At 48.0% G+C, this 24,101-nt stretch overlaps 2 protein-coding genes across 2 annotated transcripts in view; both read left to right on the forward strand.

Annotated features, from left to right (window-relative positions):
* The window catches only part of LOC119159824 (uncharacterized), a 202,215-nt gene extending 198,225 nt beyond the window's left edge, over positions 1–3,990 (forward strand). Inside the window, exon 6 of the mRNA XM_075891003.1 lies at positions 3,888–3,990. Coding sequence (XP_075747118.1) covers positions 3,888–3,914 — 27 coding nt within the window. The 3' untranslated portion in view covers positions 3,915–3,990. The remainder of the gene's footprint in view (positions 1–3,887) is intronic.
* The window catches only part of LOC142804253 (uncharacterized), a 325,610-nt gene that overhangs the window by 55,375 nt on the left and 246,134 nt on the right, over positions 1–24,101 (forward strand). The gene's annotated exons all lie outside the window — the stretch shown is intronic.

Here is a 24,101-nt window from a genome sequence, read left to right on the forward strand (position 1 = left end):
TAGCTGGACAGATGACACTCCTTGGTTTGGTGTTCTTGTGTACGGGAGCAAAGGCTAGAGAGGAAAACCAGGTAATGTTAGAGTGTATAACCAATGACATTCAGGAATTAGGGGGAGAGTGCGAGATAATTATACTAGGAGATATGAATGCGCACATAGAAGATATAGATGGGTGTACTAACCCAACAGGCAAAATGATCATGGATATGTGTGAAAGGCATGATTTGATCATTTGCTACAGTACTGAGAAGTATGAAAGGCAAATAACATGGGAGGTAGGAAGGCTGCCGTCGACGCTAGATTATGCACTGTTGTCACATAAGATGTATGATAGGCTTAGGCTAATGCAAATGGATGAATGTGGCTCAATAAGTCTGTGCAGTGATCACAAACGCATAAAGCTAAGTTTTGGAAGAGCAATGAAAGTGGCAAGGAGAGAAGCTGAGCAAACACAGGGGAATTCATATTCAGAAATGCATATAGAAATAGAAATAGCTACTAAACAAATTGAGAAAGTAATTCACTAAGGATACTAAAACAGTGTGGACGTACACGACTCTAATTCGACTGTTTGAGCTAGAGCTTGCTGAGACACGTGACAAGTCACCCCGGAAAATCAGAAACAAACCCAAAAGTTGGAGGGATGAGCAAGTTAAGAGAGCCATAGCAAAACGTCAGGAAGCCTTTAAGGAACACAAACATGCTAAGCAGCGGGGTGAACCGACAGATGATGTTGAAAGAAAATGGGATATCTTGTTAAGTTGTAGAGAGGAGCATGCCATCTGATCAATGAAAAGATTACAAGAAAGGGGGCTCAGTGGCTGGCAGAAGTACATAAAAAGAATATAAAGGCAGCTGCCAAATATCGGAACGATCTAAACTCCCTAATAAATCAGACAAGTCTAGAGAAGAGGTTTATAACTAACGCTCAAGGTGTTATGCTAGGGGGGGACGAAGCTATTGAATGTATAAGAACAAGGGTGACAGAAAAGTTTCAACAAAGTGTCTAATGCACCTTAATAGACAAAAAATAGAAGAAGTGGCGCAGTGGTTTGATTTTCAACACGAGAGTGGGAAAGGGCTCAGAAGAGGGTTCCAAGCAGCACATCAACAGGCCCTGATGGCATCCGAATTATGCTAATAAAGGCATTTGGTTCCTAAGTCTAAGCAGGCTTTAAGAGAGGCAGCGAGCAAACCAATATAATCGATGGTGAAGTCCCCGATGGGTGGCAACTTAGCAGGATGAGCATGATCTATAAAGGAAAGGGGGCCAAAGCTGACATAAACAACGACCGCCCTATAACAGTGACATCACTGGTCTACGGGCTGGTGATGCAGAGTGTAAAGGAAAGACTGCAGGCATAGATAGAGAATGATAAAGTGCTGGTAACAGTGCAGAATGGGTTTCGGAAACACAGGAGGTTGGAAGACAATCTGTTCTCACTGACGCAGCGCATCAAAAAAGCAGAAAAGTAATTCAGGCCCCTGTGGCTAGCATTTTTGGATATCAAGGGAGCGAACAATAGCTTGGTTCAAGAGGACTTGTGGGGAATACTGGACGCACAAGGTGGGGAAGATAGAGTCAATAATCTTTTAAAGGACAACATTTATAAAAGTAACAAGGTAGTTATATAAAGAAGGAAAAACAGGTATCCAAGCCCACAGAGATAATACAGGGGCTTAGGCAGGGGTGTCCCCTGTCAGCCTTGTTATTCATGGTGTAGCTATAAGGAGTAGAGGCGAAATTAGAAAGCAGTTGACTTAATTTCAACCTCTCTTTCATCAAACAAAGAAAACTCATTGAACAAGCACTACCAGCATTGATATACGCAGATGAAATAGTGTGAATGGTCGACAACAAGGAAGATTTGCAAAGATTGATGGACATCTGCGGTAATGAGGCAGATAGGCTAGATTTCAGATTCAGTAAAGTAAAATCAGCAGTCATGATATATAATGATAATGAAGGTGGTGAGCTTAGGATACAGGAAATCACGCTAGAGATAACGGATAAATACAAATATCTGGGCGTATGAACAAGGAATGGGACCGAGTGCGTAAGAGAACACGAAACATACGTGACGACTAAAGGTAACAGTAATGCACCGGTAATGAAAAACAGGGTACTGTGGAAATACAATAGGTATGGTGTCGTGAGAGAAAGCTGGAAAGGGGTCATGATTCCTGGTATGACGTCCGGCAATGTGGTCTTGTGCGCGAGATCAGGAGTTCAAGCAAGCTTAGAAACTAAGCAACGTGGAATAGGTAGGCTTGCTTTAGGATCTCACGGGAATACACCAAATCAGGAAGTATAAGGGGCCATATCAATTCATCCATGCATTCATTCATCTACCTACTATGGTCGTGCTTCTGCCGTGGTTTTCTGCAGTACTCCTCCACATCGGAGTCGCATCGTATGCTCGACATCCCCATAGTTTTCACGCGAAGCAGACGCTATTGGGACACCGAGCGAAAAATACGGACGCGCCCGTACGTTAAAGCGAAGCAGACGTGCGCACCTTAAAAGTGAACATGGTGGCACCTACAGGTGCAGTTTCCTTCCATCTTGATCTTATGATATCGTCGTCCTGCGCTCTGTGTCCCGTAAGTTTACAACGCACACCATTTGCAGTGTTTTCAAAACTAATACTCAAATGCTCCGAGACGGGGCTCAGCAAGGATGGTTAAATATACACATCTAATTGTTTTAGTAAAGACAGAACATACCTGACTTTTGTGCCTAGCGTGAGGCGACTCTAAGCGGTAGCTCCATTCACCATTTATTCGATGACAGTGGACGAGTAGCAAGCGCGAGTTGGGATCGAGCGGGCGGTCGCGTCTGCATGGGTGCTGCCATGTTAGCTTCTCACCTCAGCTACGGCCATGGCCGCTCCGCTGGCCCACTGCGTTGACTGGGGCAACTGGCAGAGTGAAAACTATTTGCAGTCACGTGATCAAACATAGCAGCGCCCATGCACTTCTGCAGAAAATCGTCTATGTGCATTTAAACGTGGACGAGTCCGTCAGAGCCATCTGCTGCTATTACAGCGAGTGTGGAACACTCTCCTTCGCCTGTCTAGCGTGACGTAATACGTGATCTTATCACGACATGGCAGCTGACCAATAATCCCTCGCATGCCCCCTCAAGGCATCAATTGATTGATATGTGGGGTTTAACGTCCCAGAACCACCATATGATTATGAGAGACGCCGTAGTGGAGGGCTCCAGAAATTTCGACCACCTGGGGTTTTTTAACGTGCACCCAAATCTGAGCACGCGGGCCTACAACATTTCCGCCTCCATCGGAAATGCAGCCGCCGCAGCCGGGATTCGATCCCGCGACCTGCGGGTCAGCAGCCGAGTACCTTAACCACTAGACCACCACGGCGGAGCCCCTCAAGGCATCAAGTCTGCCAGAACGAGACCCTCGCTATAAATAAAGCGCAGAGGTGAAAAATTGAGGGCTCGGCTTCTTTTTTTGACACAGTATTAACGAGAACAGACAATAATGCCAGAGAAAGTATAGCGGATGTGCAGAAGGTGTATCGAAAGTTCGAGCACCACTCACTCGCTTTTTTCTTCTTAGTCCTCATTCATGTATTCTGCTCAGCGCAACTGTACATAAGAAAAAAAAAATCTCAATTGATATTGCAGCGTCATTGGCGAACAAATGAATCAGCGGTATGAATGAAAAATTGACGAACGTTTTGATGCCCACAAGTGTGCTTCCCTGAGCTCGGTCATAGCGAAGAGAGTTTCAGCCAACTACTCAGACAGCAAAACACTGTATTGTATATGTTCTTCTGCACGCGGCTGCAACCCTCCTCACTGCAATTCTTTTTTGAATGCACCGATATTAACGACTTTACTCTGTCTTCCTTTGCAGAAGTGCTACGAGGATTCGCTCAAGTGAAGCGGCACCCACTCTTATTTGAACTCGGCAGGGCTTGTGCCTATGCCGGAGCTTGGAATAAAGAATAGTTCTCGTAGCGATTGTGGTTTCATAATTCCCCATTAGTCATTACACTAACCCGCTACACCTTACATAAGCATGCGCACACAGCGGGGAGAGATGGGTGGGGCGCTGTGACTCGTGCAGCAGGGAGGGGGGGGGGGGTCGTAAAACCAGGCCCTTAAATTGACGTGTAGGGAGAGGTGCGCTGCTACATACATTCGCCCCCACCCCCAGCGAACCCTGCGCAAGCCTATAGGCACCGATACTAAAGCAGCAATGCTGCAACATGGCTCCTCACCTAAGAAAAAAACCGCCACAACCGCAAACATTTGTTTTGTCGTGAAGCTATCCTCCCACCCCCTGCCGAACACACTGAACCACTCTTACTCTATCCCATCGTTGTAAATTAGGCTGTCGTATTTCACAACACGAAAGTTATGTATACATTCAGGCAGTCTCAGCTAACATGAAACATCTAAATACCACACAAGCTCAGCCTTGAATGCCGTCTAAATAGATGTGAACGTGAGAAAGGGGCAGAAGAAAATTGAATGAGCACTCCCTGACAACCGGTTTTATTCTGAAGAAAAAAGCGCCCAAAAATATAGTTCTGCCCGTCACAGGCGCGCCTGCTTACGTATCGTGTTAGTCTTGACAAAAGTTGAAAACAGATTGCCCTCTACCGAGGGATACGCACTCCCCCACAAGAACACTGGCATGGCTGGTGAAATAGGTGACCAGTAAAAGAGCGAGGGATTGTGGGATGCACCATCTGCTACCGGCTTCCGGTTCGAGAAAAGTAGATGACGGCGAACTACTTCGCCGCAAGCCTCAGATTCGGGATTCGCGCGCGCGGCCGCCTGTTTATCTTCGTCCTGATAAACCATGGTCAGTTGTTCAGCCGTTGGCTGCTCCCACTCGAGCGTGAAAGGCAAACGCAGGTATAACGAAGAAAAAGAAAATGAGGTGGGCCGCGGCTGTGAAGAGAGCCACAGCGACAGGTAGCCTTTGAGTAAGGAAAAAAACCATTCTATCACAGGTACGTGCGTATTCCCCGCTAAAAAAAGGGTTATGCATGAATTTGGTACGAATAATATATTGAGACATAAATTGTCGCTCAGGCGCGCCTAGCTAAATATTATAGGAACGCGCGGGCAAAATCTACCTGCCATACGATATGAGCGTCGGCTATTGCACCCATATACATGACAAAAATGCGAAAGCTTCCCTCAAGAGTAAGTTTACACGAAGCACTGGATGAGTCCATTTGCGTTTATCTTGGTCAAACTGTGCGCCAGGACGGCACCCAAAGGAAGAAGTGCGTTAAACAAGCGCAGGGTTTCGATTATTCGGCGCCGTCTATGTCTGACTGTATTGTTTATGGGCTGCCGTGCCGTGCAGCTTGATCAAGATCAGCCTTCAAATAAGCATCTGGCTTCGACTAAGAAATGCATCGTAAAGCACGCTGAAGGCCAGAAAAAAAATATAACTCAACGCGCTCAATAAGTGTTGCGCTTCATGCCGATCGACTGACGAGTTCGGCCGTAGCAGCGATCCCGAAATGAACTCTTAGCACACTGCTACAGTCATCCCCATGCCCTGAGATCTTTAAAATGGTGACTTTTCATCTCCAGTACCGTATCATACAAGGAAAACTGTTTTTCGTATCGACTGATCTGCTAGACAAACTGACAGCACCTCCGAGCAGCATAAAAGCATTGCACATCATTTTAGTGCGACAAAAAAGTTTCCGGAGCGTTCATGGTTTTCGTAGCTTGTCATCGTCACAGTCACGGTTGGCAAAAAAAAACTTCTAAAGCACTAACATTGCACGGCGAGGTGCTTTTTTCAACGGAGCAGTACAAAAATGCGCGCGTGCCGCTGCTGACCCGTGTGGTGCATCGAACCGGAAGCCCTGCGATTGCCTAATTTACTGGCCACCTATTTATACCCTTCTTTTTTATATGAAGAGCCACCAAAACCTATCCTGTGGCACGCGAGCACCTGGGCGCAGGTTACCTAAAAAAAGGGCACAGATTGCATTAGTCATTGAATAAGCGCCATTTGTGATAAGCCGTTTGCCCTGTGTTTCACGTGACGTGTGCGCACAAACCTTCTTGGTGCGCAGATGCACCTGTGGTGTACTGAGCTATATATCTTAGTTTTTTTTTCGAATTGTTCCAGTTGGTAGTATAGCCACTCGTTCAGTTGTCTTCTTTTGTCTTGTTTGTTTTGTTTTTTTGCGTTCAAATCTTCTCCAGACGATGAACCAGTTTGCCCAGCAGTGCAGCTTGAATACTTTCTCTTGACAAATTTAATTAAATGCGAAGCATTTCTTTGCGTACTATAGACACTTTCAGTGTCTATCTGCCTGTCTATTTACCGAGCCACCTACGTCTGGGTGCTCTCATATTCACCTCTTCAACTTGGGGTAAGCCAAAATTAGTATGGGAAGGTAAGATGGCTTGACGAAGATGACTAGCTGGCCATTCCCTGAATAATGTCACAATCCCGTCGCGTACGTCGTCAAAACCTTTCCGACGCTGGAGTGGCACATACCTGCGGGCGCGTATGTGCATTTCGGGTATTTATTGTAGACCGAATGAATGGAAAGAATAAATGTCAAAGGTCTCTGCCGGCATCGAACCCACACGTTCTGCGTGGCATCAAGTATTCTACACCACAGCGCCAAGCCAGGCCTTGGAACTTCTTTTCAAACGACCCTAATGTTCATAGAACAAGAATTCTGCAGTGCTGGCAGTATAATTTTATAAACATTACATATGTAATCCTATCATGCAGCTGTCACGTCGGGTTAACGTCAGCTGTAGTTAAGCGCCCTCTACTGAAATTAATTTATGTAGCAGTGTCCAGGGCTACCATACTCGCAAGCACCAGCCAGCGCTTTATATCGCTCATGTCGCTTCTGATGTTGCAAATACCGATGTCGCTATCGGCATCGTTACGCAGCTGTAAACAACTGGTCATATAAAACACATGCAGCTATTCAACGTGTGTCAGTGTGTGGATTGGCACAGTCGCGATCATAGGACTGGATGCCACGCAACCACGTGGCAGGGTGCGTGAGCCCACCATCTGACGGCTCGTTGCCTGCTGTCGAGAGTATCGAAGTGCCAATGCGTTGTCATTCTGTATTGCTGGCCTGCTCGCTCGCTTGCTGCACGCCAACGCCTGGGTCTATTATAGAACTACCCATCGCTGCCACCAGTAATGATGGCGTCACAGCAGCCACGGCACAAAACAGGCCCTTCCGCTGTAAATGGGAGTGTCTCCTAGTTACAGAACTTGACACGTTTTTTTAGCACGCAATATTTTGTCGCTCTCGTGAAACGGAGCGCTTAATGGTTGCTGGTATATACGTGCTCTCCGAAATTCGTTTATTGCTATACAAGGCCGCAAGATGGTTTATCTAGCCTTGTGGAAGGCCATCGATAGATAGATCTATCTGTCACTCCTGCCTTGGCGACCAAAGGGTTGCTGGCAGTATTGAAAAAAAATCTATAGTACAGCCTTTCTTTTCTCCACCGGCCTTCGTGAAGGCATGCTTGCGTAAGATGAAAGGCAATACGAAAAATTAACTATGCACCTTCATTATCATGTTGGGATTAACGTCCCAAAACCACCCAATGATTATGAGAGATGCTGTAGTGGAGAGCTCCGAAAATTTCAACAACCTGTGGTTCTTTAATGTGCACTTAAATATAAGAACACAGGCCTACAACCTCCATCGGAAATGTAGGCCTCCATCGGAAATCCACCTCCATTGGAAATGTAGCCGCCATACTCGGAATTTGATCCCGTGACCAGCGGGTCAGCAGCCAAGTACTTTAGCCACTAAACCACCGTGGTGGGGCGAAACTGCGCACCTTTCACCGTATCAGAATTCTGAAAGATAGTATTTGTTCACCTATTGGCAGACACGATGACATGGTGAAAATACGTGAACATATATTGTCGCGAGATCGTTACGTAGACGAATGGAGCACACTGCGGGTCGAATAATAAACTGTATATTTGGGCGCACTTGTGCCCAGTAAACGGAAAGTCTGATTACAGTTGCAGTCTTGCACTGATAGCGGCGAACGGAGCGTCGGCCCTCGATCAACTGAAAGCGGCGAAGCGTGTCGGCATTTATACTCTTGGTATCAAATATTCTAGCGTTATCACTAGTGGCGATGTAGGTACCCGAATAATCTGTGACGTTCCCAAATGGGCGTAATCTTAACGAAACGATCTATTAAATCCCCGAAGCTTCTCGAACATCTTAGGCGCGGTTTGTGCTGAACGTATACGTATGGTGTAACGGGGTGATAACTCGAGAAAAGGAAAGTGGCATTACCTCCCTCTGAAAAAGGCAACGCCCCGATGCTTTAACAAAACACGAAAGCACAATATGAAGACAACAAGCAATAAGTACGCCCACAACGACAAAATGCAGTCCTCGGGTTCACGCATAAAATGTCTTGAGGCGCACGACATGGACGACTTCAGGTCGAGCACGGCCCCGTTGAGAGTTCGTAATGCCGTCGGGAACAACCTCTTAGTGAAGTGGGCCGAGACATCAAACTACTCTGTACGATACGAAGTGCCGTCGAAGAAGTTTTTCACTCAGCCTACGTCGGCGTATCGGCATGCATACCCACACAAGGTGCCCGGGCTGGTACTCAACGAAGCTTCGTCGAAGATTGTAACGGCAGCTGTCAGTCACCTGCCGATTTTTGATGTGCAGGCGGGCGAGTTGACGAGCTTCTTCTGCGCGCTGAAAGTAAATGGTGATGTCGAGGTTCTCTTCGTCAGCGGCGTTTGGAAGGATAGCGTCGAGCGTCGTTGCCGGGCTCCTTCCATAGACCATCTAGTACGACGTCATCTGCGTCGTTTCTAGGACGGCCGTATTTTACGTGAAGGTCACGTACGGAAGGATTTCATCCCACGTCATGTGCTCGACACAGACGTACATAGCCAGCATACCATCAATGGTCTTATTAAGACGTTCGGTGAGGCCGTTGGTCTGTGGATGGTAGGCGGTGGTGTGGCGGGGACTTGTCTGGCTGTATGTCCGGATCGCCAGGCTTAGGTCCGCCGTTACGGCTGTACCTTTATCGGTAATGAAGGCCTGTGGAGCTCCGTGACGCAGAACATTGTTCTCAACGAAGAACCTTGCTACCTCGGAGGCACTGCCTTTGGGGAGGGCCTTTGTTGTGGCGTAGCGTGTGAGGCACTCGCTATTTACGATGATCCATTTCTTCCCGGAATTTGACGTCGGGAACGGCCCCAGTAAGTCCATGCCGATTTGCTTGAAAGGCCGCCGAGGTGGCTTGAGTGGCTGGAGAAGTCCGGCATGGACTAATCGGCAGTGTCTTTCGTCGTTGACAGTCACGGCATGTCCTGATATAGCTAGTAACGTCATCGGATGGTCGCGGCCAGTAGTACTTTTCTTGTATTCTTGCGAGTGTACGGGAAACATCGAGGTGTCCAGCCGTCAGGTCATCGTGTAGGGCCTCGAGTACTTCCGGTCTCACTGCTGAAAGAACCACGAGAAGGTGGTCGGCTCAAAGGGCCGAGATGGTCTTCTTCAAGAGAACTCCGTTGCGCAAAAAGAACGACTCCAGCCCTCTCTTGAAAACATTCGGAACGGTCGTGCTGATACCCTCGAAGTGTTCTACAAGGCTTCTGAGTTCCGCGTCACCTCAGTGTTGCTCGGCAAAGTCGTCGGCAGTTATTGTTTCTAAGAAGCTGTCCTCATCCAGGCCGTCGGGCAGCGGTGGTTCACCGGGGGCACGAGACAAGCAGTCGGCGTCAGAGTTTTTTTTTTCACACCTGTAAACGACGGTCACGTCCAATTCTTGAAGTCTGAGGCTGCACCGTGCGAGGCAACCAGAAGGATCTTTCAAGTTAGCGAGCCAACACAAGGCGTGGTGATCGCTCACAACTTTGAAAGGCCTGCCGTAGAGGTAGGGGCGAAACTTTGACGCTACTCAGATGATGGCACGGCAATCCTTCTCTGTTGTGGAATAGTTGGCCTCAACCTTAGATAGCGACCAGCTAGCATAACTCATGACCTTTTACACGCCGCCAGTCCTTTGCACAAGGACAACGCCGAGTCCAACGCTGCTTGCACCGGTGTGTACTTCCATTTCGGCGCATTCGTCGAAATTCGCAAATATCGGTGGTGTTTGGAGGCGTCATTTAAGTGCCTGAAATGCTTCCTCGTGTGCCGCTTCCCACCTGAAATCGACGTTGCTTTTCGTGAGGTGAGTTAGCGGCTCGGCGATCTGCGAAAAATCAACTTCTGTAATAGGCGCACAATACGAGGAATCAGCGTACAGCCTTCTTGTCAGTGGGTTGCAGGAAATCAACGATGGTGGATGTTTTACGCGGGTCAGGATGATGATGATTTGTGGGGTTTAACGTCCCATAACCACCATTTGATTATGAGAGACGCCGTAGTGGAAGGCTCCGGAAATTTTGACCACCTGGGGTTCTTTAACGTGCACCCAAATCTGAGCACACGGGCCTACAACATTTCCGCCTCCATCGGAAATGCAGCCGCCGCAGCCGGGAATCGATCCCGCGACCTGCGGGTCAGAAGCCGAGTACCTTAGCCACTAGACCACCGCGGCGGGGCTACGCGGGTCAGGATGGACTCCGGACTTGTTTATCACGTGCCCCAGGAGGAACAGCTCCTCGTATGCGAAGCGGCGCTTTTCTGACATCAGGGTTAGTCCAGAGGTGTAGTGTGAAGAAGAGGAAGTACTTCGGCGCAGAGGCAGAAGGACCTAGTGTGCAGCAAAGGCTCAAGCACGTGAACTGCGGCTGGTGCATCCCCTAGCTTACTAGCAACAACCTTTCCGCTCAATAAATCTCCTTTATAGTTGGTGGAGCCGTGCTGGGTGCCGTCCCCTATACCTCCATGCTACCATCCTGGAACTCCGTTCTCGACGGCTACCTTCTGCTATGCCGGACGCCGTTCAGCAGACGCTTCCATCTCCTCCGGCCACCTATTCAGGCAGTGTTCCTAAGCGGAAGCCTCCAATCTTCAGCGGAACAGATGACAACGATGTTGAAGATTGGCTTGCGACTTTCGAACGGTTGGGCGCTTTGAACAGATGGACGGACGCGGACAAGTTGACACGCGTGTCGTTCTACTTTGCGGGTGTAACTAGCCTTTGGCTTAGAAATCATGAGAGGGACGTCCGAGCATGGCCGCAATTTAAAACGTCGATTGTAGCAGTCTTCCATCGACCTGCCGTCCGAAAACTTCGTGCCCAGCAGCGCTTACGCACACGCGTACAAGGAAGGGGTGAAACCTTCACTAGCTACATAGAAGACGTCGTCAATTCGTGCAGACGCGTGAACGCCGCAATGACGGAAGCTGAAAAATGTAAGCGCATTCTCAAAGAGATTGACGACGACGTTTTTCAGATGCTCTTGGCGAAAATTCCGACCACGGTTAACGACGTAATTAGCCTGTGCCAAAGCTACGAAGAATTGCGGAAGGAGCGAGCTCTCACAAGACTTCCTTCAGCACACGATTAGGCATCACTGTCTAGTGTGACCAATGGTCATGACCAAGCGCGTCGCTAATAGCCGAAATAAAAGCATTTGTCCGCGAAGAAGTCGCATGACAGCTTTCCTTGGTGCCCTTCACACAAGAGCCTACCACAAATTTTCTATTGTCTCTCCGTGGTGACATTCAACGAGGGGTCCCCGAGGCCCTACCAGCTGCCCGCGAGCATAATCTTGTGACTGCTCCAATCACCAACGCCACGGCTGCAGCCATGCCAACTCGCAAGGCGCCTGCACCTCCGTTCCAGCCTCGCGCGAGCTATCCTCCACAGTCCACTGGACCAGCACTAACACCGCCGACCCGTGGCGCACCCTCGACAATCACCCGATAGGTTACGTATGTCGATACCCCGGACTCGTCTCAAGGTATTGCTGCCGCCGGACGCATATCACCAATGAAAACCACCGTAAGCCCTTCTTCCCGCTTGACTCCAACGCGCAATACGGCTCCTCTACTCCAACGCCAGCCCGCTACCAGAACGACCACCGCTCTCGGTCAGGACGTCTTCACTCGCCCTCTCCACGCCGCCGCTCGCCTTCTCCTATGCGTCGACAGCCCGCGCCTAGCGAGGAGGACATCTAGACGACGCAGTTCCTGAAGCAAGAACTGTGCAAGTTTTGGTTTGCCCAAGACATCATTCGTCACCTACCAAAGCTATTGATGTGTTCGTCAAAAATATCCGTACTGTCACTCTTATAGATACCGGTGCAGCTGTTTCCGTTATCGATGCTAGATTTTGCCGCTCAATACGTAAGGCTACGACGCCTTTCTCTGCATTATCACATCGCACAGCCAGTGCTCAACCTGTTCAACCAACCGCTGCATGTACAGCCCACCTAACAAATCAGGACGTTCTGTATACGATAGAGTTCATCGTTCTTTCATCGTGCTCCCAAGCTATCATCTTGCGATGGGACTTTTTGTCGCGTCATAGAGCCGTAATCAAGTGTGCTCGGGCTGAGGTTGAATTTTGCTCACTAGATGACCGAGCGCCCGTCAAAACCCGGTCTGCCACTAAAGTTGTCGTGAACGATGACATCTACATTCCTTCATGCTCTTTTGCGTTCGTACCAGTTTCATGCAGCCCCATATTCGACGGCACGGTCTTAGTCACACCATCTCCAATATTCCTCGCCAGAAGAGCTCTCCCTCTGCCTTTTCCTTCTCTGTACCTTGTAGAAGTCTCAACCTCAATGCAAATTTATAATCATTAGTCATCACCCTTATCTCTTCTTTGTCACGAGTGCATTGGCCACGTCGAGACTATGAGTTCTACCAGAATCATATCTGATCCCGATGAGGTGCCTTCTACCTCCGTCTGTGAACTGGCTCTCGTCTCCTCGGCTGACCGAACGTCCACAAACATAGTTTAACCATTCATCACTGAAGATTTGACATCTTCGCAGCGTTCACAGCTCCTCACCATACTTTAGTGCTACCGCCATTCTTTCGACGTTGCACAAACATTTCTCGGCCGTGGCTTAGCCATAGAACAAGTAGAACAGCACATCGACACTGGGTCCCACTCACCGCTGCGACAACGACCATATCGCGTGTCCGCTACAGAACGCCGCGTCATTGCTGACGAACTAGATGACATGCTTTGCAGAGGCTTTATTCGACCTTCACAGAGACCATGGGCGTCTCCGGTGGTCCTCGTCAAAAAGAAAGACGATTCTATTCGTTTCTGTGTCGATTTCCGGCGATTGAACAAGATCACGTTGAAGGATTTTTATCCCCTGCGGCGCATTGATGATGCTTTGGACTGTTTACAGGGTGCCGAGTTCTTTTCATCGTTAGACTTGGTGTCAGGCTACTGGCAGGTGCCGATGGCGGAGGCCGATCGCACCAAAGCCTCTTGTCACGCCAGACGGCTTATATGATCTGACCGTCATGCGCTTCGGACTTTGCAACGCGCCTACAACGTTCGAACTATTAATGGACAACATCCTGCGTGGACTGAAATTGAAGATCGGCTTGTGTTACCTCGATTATATCGTGGTCTTCGGCCCTAACTTCGACACACACTTACGTCGCCGTCAGCACGTCCTCACTTGCTTAACCAACGCTTAAAAATGTCGAATTGCCGTGCGTAAACTGAACATTTTGGGCCACGTTGTTTGCAAGGAAGGCATTCTCTCGGATTCCGAAAAACTGCGCGCTGTTACAGCGTTTTCTAAACCTGCCACCATCAAAGAATTCATCGGCTTGTGATCGTATTTCCGGCGATTCGTCCGAAACTTCGCGTCTATTATATCACCTCTCACGCAACTCCTCGGCAACTGTAAAGACCTCTTATCATGATCCCCTGCCTTCGACGAGGCTTTCACTACCTTGCGACGGCTTCTCACCGCGCCACCCATTCTACGCCATTTCGATCCTGGAGCCCTCTCTGAAATCCACACCGACGCCAGTGCTGTAGGCCTCGGTGCTGTGCTCGCACAGCGTAAACCGGATCATACGAAATACGTCGTGGCATACGCTAGTCGCGCACTCACCAGGGCAGACAGCAACTACAGCGTCACAGAAAAGTAGTGTTTGGCCATATTGTGGGCCCTGGGAAAGTTTCGCCCATATCTATACGGCCGATCTTTTGACGTCGTGGCCGACCACCATGCGCTGTTCTGGCTTTTGAAGTTAACGGCCAACTCCGGCTATTTCTCGAGGTCAATGAATCTCAATCAAACTTCCTGGTTTTGTTCCTTTGCACATTTCAGTCATTTATGCGAAATCACAGGTTTGAGTGATGCACTGATCATTTGCGAAGGAATTTTAAAGATTGCCTCGAAAAGATCAGCTCACTTGCCAGAATTATTGACAACAGCCTATGTGTGACGTCATGTTTGGCATGTCAACAGACGTGACGCAGCCGATGGCATCAATACTCTGGCCGCCAATGCATTTGTTGTGCTTTCCCCAAGGCAACGGTGGTGGTGTTTTGCACGTGTATAGCACGGGAATGTTTTCTTCCTTCCTCAGTGGTGTTTGGCCAGGGCTTCATTGGACTGGCTTTCACAGGTTTCATACTCCACGCCGGCGAAACTAGTATACTGCCTGCGGCTCTACCAAATAATACGTCATACGCAGACAGGGCGCTCGGTTGAGTTTTGGTTTCGGTATTGCACATTTTTGCTTATTAAAAATTATTTTGACACCAGGCCTTGCTCAAAACACTCTTTTCTAAGTAAACGTTTATTTCTGCCCCGCCGTGGTGGTCTAGTGGCTAAGGTACTCGGCTGCTGATCCGCATGTCGCGGGTTCGAATTCCGGCTGCGGCGGCTGCATTTCCGATGGAGGCGGAAATGTTGTAGGCCCGTGTGCTCAGATTTGGGTACACGTCAAAGAACCCCAGGTGGTCAAAATTTCCGGAGCCCTCCACTACGGCGTCTCTCATAATCATATGGTGGCTTTGGGACGTTAAACCCCACATATCAATCAAACGTTTATTTCTCTCTCACAATTTTCGTGAGCATTTCAGCTATTGGGCGCGTGACAAGAGTGCCTCAGGAACGTAAAAACACCATAACCTTGATATGGTTTAAAAATCGCCAGAGCTTACCTTTAAAACACCTGTCTGGCCGCCTCGCTCGCTGGGCGTTGAAAATCTAAGATTATGACATAAGCGTGGTTTATCGGTCAGGACAGAAGCATGCTGAAGCCGACGCCCTTTCCTGTCCCCCTTTCTCAGAATGCCACAGCTGACTCCGCTTGCGCTCTCACATTGTCATCTCTTGACTTTGACACCATTGCTATCGAACAACGCAAAGACCCGTGGACTGCGTCTCTTCTCAATCATCTCTCCGACACTTCTGAACTCCCAAAGACGCAAACGCTGTGGCGCCAAGTTCCACACTCCTCGATACATATATGGCACGCTTCTCTATCGACGCAACTACGCACCAAAGGGACGCAAGTGGCTTCTCGTCGTTCCACGAACCCTGAGGTCACAGATCTGTTCCTCTTTCCAAGCTGACCAACAATGCGGCCACGCAGGAGTCTTCAGGACCTACGAAAGGCTTCGATAAGTAGATAGTTATGTGGCGTTTAACGCCCCAAAACCACCCTATGATGATTAGAGATGCTGTAGTGGAGAGCTCCGAAAATTTCAACAACCTGTGGTTCTTCAATGTGCACCCAAATCTAAGAACACGGGCGTACAACATTTCCATCCACCACCATCGGAAATGTAGCCGCCACGCTCAGGATTTGATCTCGCGACCTGCGCGTCAGCAGCCGAGTACCTTGGCCACTAAACCACCGTGGCGGGGCGAAACTGCGCACCTTTCACCGTATCAGAATTTTGAGAGATAGTATTTGTTCACCTACTGGCAGACGCGATGGCACGGTGAAAATACGTGAGCATATGTTGTCGCGGGATCGTTACGTGGACGAATGGAGCACACTGCGTCTCGAATAATAAACTGTATATTTGGGGGCACTTTTGCCTAGTAAACGGAAAGTCGGATTACAGTAGCAGTCTTGCACTGATAGCGGCGAACAGAGCGTCGGCCGTCGATCAACTGAAAGCGGCGAAGCGTGTCGGCATTTATACCCTTGCTATCGAGTATTCTAGCGTTATCTCTAGCGGCGACGTAGGTCCCCGAAGTGGGCGTAATTTTAACCAAACGATCTACTAAAGCCTCCACGCTTCTCGAACATCGTAGGCGCGGTTTGCGCTGAACGTGGTGCAACAGGGTGATAACAAAACTTGAAGAAAGGAACGTGGCATTACCTCCTTCTGAAAAAGGCATTGCCCTGATCCTTTACCAAAAGACGAAGGTACAATCATAAAGACATTAAACAATAAGTACGGCAACAACAACAGAGTGCAGTGCTCAGGTTCGTGCATGAAATGGCTTGAAGCGCACAACATGGATGACTTCAAATCCAGCACGGCGCCGTTGAGAGTTCGTAATGCCGTCGGGAACAACCTCGTAGTCGAGTGGGCCGAGACGTCAAACTACGTTGTACGATCCGAAGTACCGTCGAAGAAGCTTTTCACTCAGCCTGCGTCGGCGTGTCGGCATCCATACCCAGACACGGTCCCCGGGATGTTACTCAACAAAGCTTCGTCGAAGATTGTAACGGCAGCTGTCGGTCACCTGCCAATTCTTGATGCGCAGGCGGGCGAGTTGACGAGCTCCTTCCGCGCGCTGAAGGTAAGTGGTGACTTCGAGGGTCTCTTCGTCAGCGGCGTTTGGAAGCATAGCGTCGAGCGTTGATGCCGGGCTCCTTCTATAGACCAACTTGTACGGCGTCATCTGCGTTGTTTCTTGGACGGCCGTATTGTACGCGAAGGTCACGTACGAAAGGATTTCATCCCACGTCTTATGCTCGACATCGACGTACATAGCCAGCATATCAGCAATGGTCTCATTAAGACGTTTGGTGAGGCCGTTGGTCTGTGGATGGTAGGCGGTGGTGTGGCGGGGACTTGTCTGGCTGTATGTCCGGATCGCCAGGCTTAGGTCCGCCGTTACGGCTGTACCTTTATCGGTAATGAAGGCCTGTGGAGCTCCGTGACGCAGAACATTGTTCTCAACGAAGAACCTTGCTACCTCGGAGGCACTGCCTTTGGGGAGGGCCTTTGTTTCTAGCGACACCACGGACCCGAGCTAACGGGGGGGGAGGGGTTTCGACTCCCTCGCACGCCTAGGCGTGCGTGGCTTTGCTGTGTCCGGGGAAAATGGGTTCCTGGGGGTGGTTCCTTTGCCGTGTCCGGGGAAAATGGGTTCCGCTGGGTGATTGGACCTTTAAGGCCCCCGGGCAGAGGCGACACACCCCTTTGGCTCCGGCTTCACGTAGACGGCACCCCTGGGCTGACCCACCCAGGGGAAATCGGCAGTCGCCTTTTCCTATCTCTCTCCCCTACAACTTCGTCTTTATCTCTCTCTTTTGGTTTGTCGTGTCTACTTATCTCTTCTGTTTACTTCCAACTTTGCTGGCGGCAAGGATTAACGCTGTGCAAATAGCCTACCTTGGTCTAGGCGCATTGGGTTATGGCAGTGTTGTACGGCTGACGTCTGCAAGCTTTCAGCGCATGCAAACTTGCAGCGTCCCCTTGTCGGGCTCCGTGGTGGGTGGCCGCCATCGCTGCTGAACAAAAATAACACCGGCATGCATGGAGCATTCACTTTACTGTCTGATCGTACCGGCCTAAAGCGGGTGCGCACCGACGACATAAATTTCTTCAACCAGCCAATATAAACGTTTCCCCGCTTCTACGTCATTCACTGTGAAAAAACCGGAAAGCAAGCCAGGACTGTATCTCCTTTCGTAGTTGCCAGGTGTCTTACTGAAACTCTCGGGGCTGGATACAAAGTAACAAAAATGGCTAGTGGAGACCTTCTCCTCGAAATTCGGGACAAAGCACAATTTGTAAAGCTAGACAGCCTCTCAACGTTTGGTGACGTACCGATCGCCATAACACCAACCAGATCTATGAACATCACTCGCGGAGTGGTATCTAATGCAGACTTACTTGACCTGACCGAAACTGAACTTTGGAGGGGTGAAACAGCCAAATGTCACTAATGTACAGAGAATTATCATCAGAAGAGATAATAACGAAACACCAACGAAACACTTAATACTCACTTTTGCATCCAGTAAACTACCACAATCTATTCAAACAGGGTACACGAAGACATCTATCAGGCCGTACTTTCCAAACCCTCGTCGTTGCTTCCAATGCCAGAGGTATGGCCATGGCTCTAAAACCTGTCGTGGTTGCCAGACTTGTGCACAATGTGGAGTCCTAGGCCACGTGTCTGAGAACTGCAAACAACCGCCTTACTGTGTAAACTGCGAAGGAAACCATGCCGCATATTCACGCTCCTGCACATTTTGGAAAAAAGAAAAAGAAATAATTACATTGAAGGTGAAGAAGAACATTTCATTTAAGGAAGCACGGCGAAGAGTCGCACCGTTTTATGGACCCTCATACGCCGATGCGGCGCGTCAGGGGGTACCGCCGCACCAGCCCTCGCCACTCCTTCGGCCCGCGCATACCAAGCCGGAGGCTGTGGCACTTGCCCCCAAGGCGGCTGCAGTCCAGGCTACACCGCCTACTCCCAAACAGAGACTGGATACTCCAGGTCTCAATGCCTCACCTCACCAGGCGAGGCCCAAAATTCGAACTAACAGCCCGCACGTGCTGGAATCCATTGTCTCCGTGGAGGCAAAGGATACGTCGGTAGTACCCTTGGTGCCGAAAGAGCGGCGTGGCTCCTTGGAGCGCGCCAAGAAAACAAAAAAGCAGATAACAGGGCCTGGTGACGGCCCTGTTACGCGAACTCAAACTCCCTGTCTAAACAGCCACTCGCTTTTCGCACACACAGCACTATTTTACATTCACCATGAACACTAAAATTATACAATGGAACGTCAGGGGGGTTCTCAGAAACCTTGACGACATCCAAGAACTTTTACACGAACACTCACCAAAAATGCTGTGTGTACAAGAAACACACCTTAATTCAAAACACACAAATTTTCTTCGTAAATACGTTATTTTCCGAAAAGACCGTGATGATGCCATGACATCATCCGGAAGTGTTGCCATCACAGTGAATCAAGGTGCACACACTTACATCATAGTGAATCACGCATGCACACACTTACAACTCCAGACATCCCTTCAAGCAGTGGCTGTTCAAGTGGTTCTTTTTGATAAACTGATCACGATCTGCACTACTTACATTCCTCCTAGCTATCAGCTGCAAAAACGTGATTTACACTCTTTAATTGATGAACTTCCGGAGCCTTATGTTCTCCTTGGAGACTTTAATGCGCATAGAAGGCTTTGGCGTGACTCTCGGTGCAACGCGCGAGGTTAAATGATTGAACAGTTCCTTCTCTCGTCGAGCGCATGTCTTCTAAATCGATAAGAACCAACCTATTATAATCTCGCTAATAACACCTACTCCTCCATAGACCTAAGCATAGTATCGTCATCTCTTATGCCTCTACTCCAGTGGAATGTCGTCAGTAATCTGTACGGAAGTGACCACTTCCCCGTAATTTTGAGCACAACTACAGCAACTGAGTGTCTACCACGTGTTCACAAAGGGCTGTAAAACAGAGCCGACCGGGAACAGTTTTATACCATCGCTCATCTAGGTTGGAGTGACATATGTACTTTGAATATTGATGTATCTGTCAACTACTTCACAGCGTTTTTGATTGATGCCGCAACAAAATGCATCCCACAAATAAATAGACACCCTGGAAAACAGCGTGTGCCATGGTGGAGCTCTGAATGCCAAAACGCGCGCAAACAGCAAAACAGAGCATGGAGGTTGCTTCGAAACTCACCCACAGCCGAAAATCTTGAAACTTTCAAGAAAATAAAGTCTCAAGGCAGGAGAACGCGTCGGCAGGCCAGAAGAGAAAGCTGGCAGAAGTTTTTGTCAGGGATCAATTCATACACACAGGAGGCTAAAGTCTAGACCATGGTCGGTAGGATAGCAGAAAAACAATTACACACACTTCCACTCGTCAACACTCAGGGTGATACCTTGGAAGATCAGGCAAACTTCCTCGGTGCACACTTCGAGCGGGTGTCCAGCTCGTCCCACTATACTGACACTTTCCAAAAATACAGAACAAGAATAGAAAAGCAGAAACTCGAACACAAATGCACTAGATACGAGGCATATAACCCAAGCTTTCAGTCTAGCTGAGCTCCGAAATCTCTAAACTCCTGCCGTACTTCTGCCCCAGGTTCTGACCGTGTGGTGTATGAAATGTTAAAAAACCTACCAATCGAAACACGACAAACCTTACTTTGCTTGTACAATGCTATCTGGTTTTCTGGCACTATCCCTACCTCCTGGAAAGAGGCTATTATTATTCCCATTTTGAAAGAGGGCAAGGACCCTTCTTTATCTCCGAGTTATAGGCCTATTGCACTTACAAGCTGCTTGTGCAAAGTCTTCGAAAAAATGATAAACTGCCGACTTGTACATTTCCTTGCAACAAACAATTTTCTCGACCCATTTCAGTGCGGGTTTCGAGAGAGTAGATGCACCACAGACCACCTTGCTCGTATCGAGCCACAGATCAGAGACGCTTTTGTCCATAAACAATATTTTCTCTCTGTCTTCCTCGATATTGAAAAGGCTTACAATACAACATGGCGTTTTGTAATTCTAAGAGACGTGTCCCACCTTGGCGTGCACGGAAGAATGTTTCCCATAATCGAAAGTTACCTGTCAAACTGGACATTCCGTGTCCGAGTGGACAGCGCTTTTTCCCAATCATTTGTCCAGGAAACAGGCGTGCCGCAATGTGGTGTACTTAGCTGCACACTTTTTCTCATCAAAATTAATTCCTTGTGCTTGTCCATCCCTCGCAATATGTTTTATTGTACATATGTCGATAACGTCCAGCTTGGCTTTAGATCTTGCAATCTGGCAATGCGTGAGTGGCAGGTTCAGTTAGGTTTAAACAAGATCTCCAAATGGGCAGAGGAAAACGGATTTCGACTAAACCCACAAAAAAGCACGTGTGTCTTGTTTTCCCGAAAGAGAGGCATGCACTCAGAACCCGACATTGAATTGACCGGTCAACGCCTGTATGTTAATGCGGAGCATAAATTATTAGGCTTAATTTTGGACAACAAGTTGACCTTCGTACCACACATCAAGTATTCAAAAACAAAATGTTTAAAAGCCATGAATGTTTTAAAAGTGTTGTCACGTACTACGTGGGGTAGTGACAGGCAATGTCTCATGAATCTGTATAGAAGCCTCATTCGCAGCCGCTTAGATTATGGGGTCGTTGTTTTCATCAGTCTGCGACTCAAAGTGCTTTGAAGATGCTGGAACCCGTGCACCATTTGGGCATCCACCTTTCTACGGGTGCTTTTCGTACCAGCGCCGTAGAAAGCCTTTACGTTGAGTCAAATGAGTGGCCGCTTCATCTGCAGAGAACTTACATGTCCTTTGTTCATTTCCTTAAGGTGAAAGCTGACAAGAAGCACCCCTCAAACTCTACTATTAATGATTTGTCGAGCTCTATTCTGTTTCAAAACAGGCCTTCGATGAGGCATCCCTTCTCAGTTTGCCGGAAGGGTCTAGCTGAGGAAACTGGAGTGTCACTTGAACACAGTTTAATGGCTCCTGTAGCATACTCGCCACCGTGGCAGTGGCAGACTATATACGGCGATGTGTCTTTTCTAGAAGTTAGAAAACATGCGCCTATTGCCCATATCCGAACATACTTCCTGGAACTTCAACACAAATACACACGTCCTGAGTTCTTTACAGATGCCTCCAAGTCTAACTCCTCTTTGTCCTACGTATCTGTCGGACCATTCTTTTCGGATGCTGGCCCTCTACATCCAGGCACAAGTATCTTCACAGCGGAACCTTATGCGATACTTGTGGCGGCTAAACACATCAAGCAATTAGAAATACAAAAAGCAGCAATTTATACGAACTCCCTCAGTGTGGTAACGGCTCTGCACACTCTTAAAAAAAACAAAAAAACCCTGTCCTCGTCTCACTTTACTCCATTTTATGCAAACTCTACAAGTTTCAAGTTTTATTATTTCCAACACGCAACACTCAAGTTTTATATTATTACACACTCAAACAACATGTTGTAGTGTGCTGGGTGCCAGGGCACCGTGAGATTCAAGGCAACGTGATGGCGGATCAGCTTGCTGCATCCGTCCACAAAAGCACTGCCACTACACTCATATCAATCCCGGCCCTTGATCTTAAGCCGTCTCTCAAACGAAACCTCAGGGACTACTGGCAGAGTAAGTGGGGTAGACACACACAAAACAAACTACACATTATTAAGCCACACCTTGGTCATTGGCTGTCAGTATCAAAATCGTGTCATACAGAGGTAATACTAACGAGCCTTTTTTTATTTATTTACAGGATTTCTGCTGGCTTCAAAGTGAAGCCATAAGCAGGAGTTGGTAACATAATTATAGCACACTGAACACTTTCACAATATATTACGCACAGAGAATGCCGCGGACAGACAGGTTTTAACGCGGTTCAAAGAAAATATACAGTGCATGACATGCAGTTGCGCATAGCATAATACCTATATAAGTGCGTACTAACATCACTTGCGTACTGTCAACGCAACGTCACAAAACAAAGAGTACAAATATGGCAGGAAGACATACTATAAGTTTTTTAGCTCCGATAAGAATGACGCCACTGTCGCCGTCTCCACAATCCCACCAGGGAGGCGATTCCACTCGCGTACAGTTCGTGGGAAAAAAGAGCCCATGTGCGAGTTCGTTCTGCGAGAAAATTCCTGTAGTTTTTTTTAGTTATCCCCCGGCGTGGGTCGTCGCACGACTTTTTCCATATACGCACTTTAATCAATGCCAAGCTTACCGTGATAGAGCAGGTACATATATTTTAGTCTTTCGCGATATTGCCGCAAATGTAAAGCTTCCAAGTTCGCTTCTGAAGCAAAGCAGTGACTGACGTAAGGCGATTGTATGAGCGAAAGATAAATCGAGCATATTTTCTTTGTAGGTTTTCTAGTTTATCAATATTTTTATTTGTGTATGGGTCCCAGACCACGCAGGCATATTCCAAAAGGCGACGAATGTAGGTTTTATATGCTAATAGCTTTATTTCTTGCGTTGACTGTCGTAACGATCTGCTAACATATTCAAGCTTTTTCATGGCTTTCTTTTCTAGAAAAGTGAATTGTTGATTCCACCGGAGGTCTGAAGTGATTAATAAACTTAAGTATTTATAACAACTTACAGCACTAAGACAGCGACCATTTATTGAATACTGGAAAGTAGGTGGTGCCTTCTTTCTTGAATTTGTCATTGAGACGTGTTTTGTAGTATTGATGCTCATCTGCCATTTTTCACACCAAATATGTAGTTTGTCCAGGGCATTACTTAACAATGCCTGGGCGGCAGGTGTGTTTACTTCCTGATAAAGGATGCAATCGTCCGCGAACAGATTGATTTTGACGGTATATCGTTTAGGATATCATTTATATAAACTAAAAAGAATAGGGGCCTGAGAACCGACCCTTGGGGAATGCCTGATTGCACGGGCGCCGGGCGTGAACACGGGCCGCCAACTGATACGCATTGACACCTAGACGATAAGTATGACTCTATCCATAAGAGAAGTGAGTTATTTTGTAATATTGGTTTTAATTTTAACAAAAGCTTATAGTGCGAGACGCGATCAAATGCCTTCTGGAAGTCCAAAAAAATTATGTCGATTTGACTCTGTTTACCTGAGGCTGAGGCAAACTCTTGTGTTGTCTCAAGGAGTTAGGTGACCATCGACATTTCCTTACGGAAACCATGTTGGTGGCAATCAATCAATTTATTTTGTAGCAGAAAGTTTGACAAGTGCGTAAAAATAATATGTTCTAGCGATTTTGAGCAGGTACACAGTAAAGATATTGGTCTGTATGACGTAATTAGTGCAGGCTTTTCCGCCTTAGGGATCGTAACAACCTTCACACGCTTCGAGTCTCTCGGGAGTTCCGCAGTGGACAATGTTTTTTTGAATACAATAGATAAATACTTTGAGCACCATTCTGCA

The sequence above is a fragment of the Rhipicephalus microplus genome, chromosome 3 (assembly GCF_043290135.1).
Source record: "Rhipicephalus microplus isolate Deutch F79 chromosome 3, USDA_Rmic, whole genome shotgun sequence".
Lineage (NCBI taxonomy): Eukaryota > Metazoa > Arthropoda > Arachnida > Ixodida > Ixodidae > Rhipicephalus > Rhipicephalus microplus.